The following is a 7288-nucleotide window of genomic DNA, read 5'->3' as shown; positions in this document are numbered from 1 at the left end:
AGATGTCTTATTATTATTATAAACAGCGATTATATATAAACAATGCATACTGAATAAATCTTTTGCAATCCATTATAAAACATATATATATATCTTATATATATATCTTGTAATTAATAATTTACATAATTTTTAATTGTGTAATCTTAATAATCTTTTTAAAATTTTCTTAACTTACCTTCGAATCAAAGTTATACAATTATATAAATCAAAATCATCGAAGCTTCTTGGCTTCGTGTAAAACATCCCATTTTATTAAAAAATAATCAATATCTTAATACAAATTAATACATTCTAAAAATTTATTCTATGAAACATATTGACATTTGTGAAAACGTGACGTTATTTTGAGAGAAAAGAAAATATGTTATAACTGTCGCATATATTTATTCGCAGCCGTCAGATATGTTTACTCAAATAATATACACCATTGTTACTATACTTACTATATAGTTATGACATTATATAGCATTACATTATTTTTTATCATTTTTATCTCATGATATGTTACATCGAAAACATTACCCGTTTAATTAAAATATCTTTGTGTTTTTATGTAATTTTATGCTATAATATAAAAGCACTTATATGTAAGCTTATAAGAAAATTCCCATCTATATATATATATATATATATATATATATATATACACACAACATCATTGGTAATTTGGTCTTAATGTCGATACAAGATTCGTTGGTAAAATCTTCTTTGGTAAAAAAAGAGAAAAGAAATTGAATAAAAAGAATAAACAAGAAAAAGGAATAAACAAAGGAACTTACTTTTTTTTAAAAGGAAGAATCTATAAAATTTCCATTTTTTTAAAGAAGATCTATGATTTTTTGAAGAATGTATACTAATGTCCTAAAAAATTCTAAAACTCTAAAATTTTTATTTACAATATCAACAGTGCTTTCATACTTTCAAACATTTGTTAATGATAACGTTTAATATAACGTTTAATTTTGCATATCACAATACGCGCAGGAAAGCAAGACTAGCGAGATATTTGTCTCACTGTTTAAAATAAAAAGAAATTTAATCAAATTCGGATCATTTCTTTGACAGACAATTGTTTTTGTTATTAAACTATTTTTTATGTTTTGTTTATTGTCTATCTCAACAAACCGATAGCTTTCTGGAGTGCATTTAAGATGATATCGACACAACCGTAGATCTTTCAAGATGACCATTGTCCAACATAATCTTAGAACCGGCTGGACTGGTTGATGGACTACCTAGAGTGACGATATGCGGTGAAGTGAGCTGGTGGTGATCGGGTGATTGACCAGCCGAAATCATCCCTGGGGAGCGTGTAGTACAAGGTGGAGACGGGCATTCGATCTTAGGGGAATGAGTTTCTAGCAACTGATGCTGTTGTTGCTGTTGTTGCTGTTGCTGCTGCTGCGAAGCGATCATATCGTAGTAAACGGGCTGATAGGGCACCATTCTGCTCGAAGATTGAGGAGTACCATAGAGACTACTTGGATATGTCACTTGCGATACGCCAGTATGAGCCATTCTCAGATCGCTATAAGTGTCTAGACAGCAAAATAATTTTTATAAAATTCATTTCAATACGACGCACAATATCGATATAACAAAATAGGAAAGAGAAAGAAAGGGAGGAGAGAGCGTACTTTATTTGAATTAATTTTTTTTAATGATGAGAGTAATTAATAAAAATGTATACCTGGTTCAAGCTTAACGTTGTTGTTATTATTATTATTGTTGTTCGTGCACTGCGCAACATTGCCCGAAAGAGGCGTATCGCTGCTTTTCATTCCACCTTTAGGTTTCCGCTTGCGCGTTTGAATGCTGTCTTTCTTCATAGTCGATGGCCTGTTGACACCGTGCAGCTTGAAGTAAAGACCGCAGGCGTTGCATACTGGTTCGCCCTGTGAGTTGCGACGCCATAACGACGTCATCGTAGTTTCACAGTTACTGCAAGCGAGACCAACGCGTCTCGTGGCAGACTGAAGAGATATAAAATCATTATTATTATACATATATTATCTTTAGGTCGAAAAAGGTTTAAAAATGATTCAATGTAGCCGAGAGTTTAATGAAAGTATGATGGATTGTATTGCTTAAAAAATATATACGATATTATACTTACAACAGAAATGTAAGCGCGAAATATAAGAATTAATTTATAATATGAGTGATATTGAAAGTATGTACAGAAAATGCAAGAGAAAATACAAAATAAAGTTACTAGTATAAATTTTGGAAAAAGATAATATACAATACGAGAGTATGTATTGTCCGACATGTACGACAATTCTGAATATTTAAACATGTAAGAGAAAAGTCAGTGGTATCAAGTGATTAATCGTTTTCCCCATCGAGTCATTTGTGGACTCTGATGCAAACTCGGAAAAGGATTAAATCCAGATTACCGTAATTAGAAACTTTTCTGTGCAAGGTACCGCAGAGACCGCGGAGCAGAAAAGGGCGAGCCACTCTCGGCCACGAAGATCACGCGAGCCTGGAAAAACTCAACAAACACAAAGAATCATTCCGTATGATCGGAAATTGCAAGCAACACGTGATTGCAAGAAGAGACGTACTTTACGACAGGCTGCACGTGATTTCGGAAAGGGGAAGGCTCGTACCATGGGTATAGTGGCACCTCGAGGCTACGACTCGAATGTTTTCTACTAAAAGTACGATGACGCACTGATGACGAAACGGTCAATAATAATTGTTTTCGTCTCGATAATCAACTGGTATACAGTGTAATGATGAGTGATGTCGAAGAAAGCGTGATGTTAACGTGATGATGACGAATTGCAGGAAAGCCGGAATAAAAAAGAAATTGTCAATTCTTAATCGCAAGAAGTTTTCTATCACTAAATTTTAATATATTTAATTTAATTCAATTTTTTAATTTATAATACTTTTATTATTGAATCTTGATTTTAAACTTTTTTTATTCTTTATCTACATCATTATTCAAGCTAGTAATACGGGGGGAAATGTAAGCAGTATAACTTAAGTAGCAGTAAGCAAATTTAATCAGTAACCAAGAGTATTTTAAATAATAATCTCATGTTTTAGATAATTTTTAACGATTGGCTAATTTGCTTATTGCTAAAGCTTGCATTTTTCATCGTGTCGCTAGCTTGATTAATACTTGATGAAATAATATTATTTTTAAAAGTTTATATATATATATATTACAAATTCTATCATTATTCGGCTGCAATAAGAAATTGACGATGATAATGATGATGATGATGATGATGATGATGATGATGATGATGATGATGATGATGATGATGATGATGATGATGGATGAATCATGGAATAAGAAGTAATGATTATAACAACGGATGAAAAGAGAGAAAGAGACATCAGACAAAAATTATGATTATAATACTATATCAGAAAGAAAAGAAAATACAGGCAAAAAGATAAAGAGAGAGAGAAAGAGAGAGAAATGCTGACTTGGGAGGATGACACCTACCAAACGACGGCTCGATTTCTCCTCCGCGAGGGCGCGACGGGCGCCACTATACCCACAGAAGAGAGAGTCTTTGTAGAAATTGCCCTGGTCCGCCACTGAAACAGACATGAGGCTATGCGTTAGGGGTGTTTTTTTTTTTTTCCTGCGTGTACTAAACATACACGGCGGTGCATTGAACCGCGAGTTTAACATCGCGAGATACGAGGAGTGAATTTGTTTTATTACGGTCGGAGAACGGGACACGATTACTTAGTGTCCCTTGAACTTACAGAAGGGCAGAACATCACGGGCGAATTTCCACATAAGCTCCTGGACAGAGAATGAGCGAGAAAGGATCCTTAATATTTTCCCTCTCTCTCTTTCTCTCTCTCTCTCTTTCTGTCTCTTTCTCTCTTATATCCCTTATATCTCTTTGCGGCTAATCTGATTCGTAAACCAATGATTTGCAAAATATTGTTTGCAAGCATGAATTTTATCCATTTTTGTCTCTCTTAACGTTTTAAAAAAAGCTCGCTCCAGTCTTTTCTACAATTCTTTCCTGCAGCAACAACAAATGTTAAGAAATATAAAAAAATAAAGATAGAGAACGTTTAACATAGCGAGATCTATGTCTTTTAATATTTTTGGAATATTGCAAACGATTTTGGCAAACCGTACTGTCTCGAATCATGTGGTGTCGGTAATCAGCGTCGCAATGAGATCGTCGCAATGAAGCCTTCCTTACCAAGCGACGTGGTTGTTTAACTAATGGACGATTCATTCCGTTCATCTTATGGTAGAGACCGCATGCGTTGCAGAGGTAATGTCCAGTACCATCCCTACGCCATAAAGGTGTGGAAATCGCGCCGCAGTTCACGCACTCGCGGCCCTCCGTAAAGTACTCCGCTTCGATGTTGTGCACTGCGTTTCATTCATATTGGACTTCTCAGGAAAATCAGACAAGTGCATCGCACGCAACAAGTATATACACATATGCGACAGCGTGTTTGTCTCATTGTTTCTTCTTTCTTTTAACGCAGGAATAGGTAATTATAATTTAACAATTTTAACGGGAAAAAAAATTGGATCGAAAGATAAACGCGCTGTTAACGCGCTGTTTGTAATTTTAGAAACGTGTTATATCGACAATTATTAATAATGTCATTCCATTTTTCAAGAGAGAGCTAAGACAATCGATTACGACCGATACAAACAAATGTATAATGCAATATCTGTTATATCTTCTTCTATGTTATAAGTATGTATGATATCTCATAACGATTATTCTATACGATATCCTATGTATAACTATATAATTAATATATTTATATAATAAAAATAAGAAAGAATTAAAAAAAACCTACTTTTTCTTTTAAAAAAATAGGCATAGAAACGTAGCATAGAAATCTTTTTTTCTTTCTCACGCTTCTTACCGTATGAATCTGCTTCTTTTTTATAGGAAAAATAAAAATGTAAAATATCTACGTGTATTTCCGGTATAAAGTAATACACGAAGTAACAAATGTTCGTGGTCAGGTAAAGAGCATGGAGCACGTGTAGTATTCCATGAGAGCAATCATATCTGCCCCTTTTTACATGACCACTCGGAAACAATTGTTTCGTTGGTTTGTGTTCTCTCACTTCTATTACGTGACTATGAATATGCATAGTTTCTCAGACCGAGCGCAGTATAAGCTGTTCCTTGTGAAATGTTGATTGAGAAAATTTACGTGATTCTATTTTGTTCAACAAACAAAAATAAAACAATTATTCAATAAGATAATTATTATACTATTAATAAAAAACGTAATAAACTACATTAATCTGAATTAATTGCTATAATTTTCTAATGCTTTCACAAACAAATGTTAATAAATAAATTTGAAATAAATGACTTCTTAATAATAATTTGACATTTAAAGCTAAGCTATTAAGCTCTTAATGACTTTTTCTGAAACTATTTCTTACAACAAGAAAAACAAATTTTTTGTGGCATTTACGCTTTAATATAAAAATATTATATTATAAATAATATTATAAATCTTCAGATGTTCTATTCATCATTTTATAGACTGCGACAATTAATATGAAAATCATAGAAGAAAATACAATGGAAGAGTACTGACGAACAAGAAAAGGAAAGATGCAGGAAGTGTAACAGCGACGAGGAAAGGATGGAAACGGACATGGCGTTATCAGAATTTCCGGCGTTTGCTGATAATAACGCGAGTCAATCCAGTGACCATGCCATGTGTATACATATGCCACGTTGAAAAATGTGTATTTATAAATTATGACAAAATTATAATAAGATTATTAACTAAAATTATGCGTAGAAAGAAAAGTTATTATCAAAAATTGAGAGACATAACTGAACTGATTTCTGAACTGAACGAGAAACCATTTAGATCACGTCGCTACTATGACATTCGCTAAAATGCGCGAATCTACATAAATAAAGATTTATTCTTCCTAATAGAAAGCCAACGCATCACTTGACAATCAAGAAAAATTCGTTTCGAAGAGAATTCGTTTCGAGTTACTTGGTGAAAAAAGAAAAAAGTAAAGCGAAGAAGAGAACGAGAAGAGGTCGGCGTACGCGAGCAGCACATCCGACAGAATTGCGACTGGGAAGCAATCGGATATTACATGTAGGTAAGCAAGAAGCTGCTGATGTCGTTTGAGTCGTCCTACGAACTCTTTTAGAGCATGCTGCATACACACACACACACACACACACACACACATCGAGTGCATTCTCGCGCCTTCATGACGCCACCTTGACCCACAAATGAGTGGACTATTAATCGGGTTTGCGAGAAATTGCGAGTAAATAATCAAACAGATGAAATAGTTTGGTGGGAAGATGCTATCTCTCTACGCAAAGGCATTCGAAATATCTCTGCGTGTATAAATTATATACATATATTATAATTGCGTATACTTTTAGATAAATATCATTGTCCGTGAAGATACATTTTTATACACGAATAGATTTGAAGAAGACTTGAAGAGTCTCCTCTGTCTCCTCTAAAACCATAATGTCGCTCTTTTCCAAATCAGAATTACAATCGAGATATTCTATCGCTTCAATCGTTTCGTGATATCCATAATGCGGTACTGTAACGCAGTTTTCGAAGTAGAGGAGCGTCCGTAATTAGATACGAAGGCAGGCATTAAGTTACCGAACTGACACGAGGACGAAGAGGTCAGAGGACACGAGAATCCTCATGAGATAGGGGCGGAATCACACTGGGAAGCAATCGGATATTATGTAAGCAAGAAGTAGCTGACGTAGCTGGGTATCCTGTACGGAGTCCTACGTTAGAGGTACGTAAGAAGGTTCACGTTGCACTTTCGCACCCGAACGACGCCGTACATTCCGACCTTCGTGATATTCTATCCTTGAGCGTGTGCTGCGCGAGAAAGCAGCAAAATGCAACAGTAATAACAAAAGATGGAAAAAAAGTAAAACCACAAATGTTATAGGGAAAAAATATTAAACGTAGCATATAACGCATATTTATATTGCGAATTAAATAATAAATCGGATTGCGCATTATTTCTCGCAATATTCTAACAAACTTAATTTCACAGTTAGACGATTACGTCGGCGCGATAATAACTGTGTTATCATCACATTAACATTCTTGTTCACCTGCGCTTTTGTTTCCTTTGACCGCTCTAATCTGCCCCCTCGGCTTTGATACTTATTATTTCATACAGAAATCTCAATCAATTGCCCGTACGTACCCATGACCCGTTCGCACCAGGTGTGCGTTACGCGCATTGCAATTGCCATTGTTATTTATGACGTCGATCTTTTTATCCTTCTAG

General features: G+C 34.6%; 1 protein-coding gene across 6 annotated transcripts in view; it reads right to left on the bottom strand.

Moving 5' to 3' along the window:
* Window positions 1-232: 232 nt before the first annotated feature.
* Window positions 233-7288, bottom strand: part of LOC105424297 (uncharacterized) — a 55268-nt gene continuing 48212 nt past the window's right edge. For 5 of the 6 annotated variants that reach the window (XM_089072067.1, XM_089072065.1, XM_025217587.2 and 2 more), the window contains 3 exons: window positions 4197-4372; window positions 1694-1976; window positions 233-1541 (listed from right to left, as the gene is read on the bottom strand). In XM_089072067.1, the coding sequence (XP_088928193.1) occupies window positions 1150-1541; window positions 1694-1976; window positions 4197-4372 (851 nt within the window). In that variant the 3' untranslated portion in view covers window positions 233-1149. Of the gene's footprint in view, window positions 1542-1693; window positions 1977-3472; window positions 3568-4196; window positions 4373-7288 lie in introns of all 6 variants that reach the window. The other variant, XM_089072068.1, reaches the window with a different exon arrangement.

The sequence above is a fragment of the Pogonomyrmex barbatus genome, unplaced genomic scaffold, assembly GCF_055798465.1.
Source record: "Pogonomyrmex barbatus isolate J1 unplaced genomic scaffold, ASM5579846v1 scaffold13, whole genome shotgun sequence".
In the NCBI taxonomy this organism is placed as follows: domain Eukaryota; kingdom Metazoa; phylum Arthropoda; class Insecta; order Hymenoptera; family Formicidae; genus Pogonomyrmex; species Pogonomyrmex barbatus.
The sequence above is the reverse complement of the archived record's forward strand: the minus strand, read 5'-3'. Positions and strand labels throughout refer to the sequence as shown.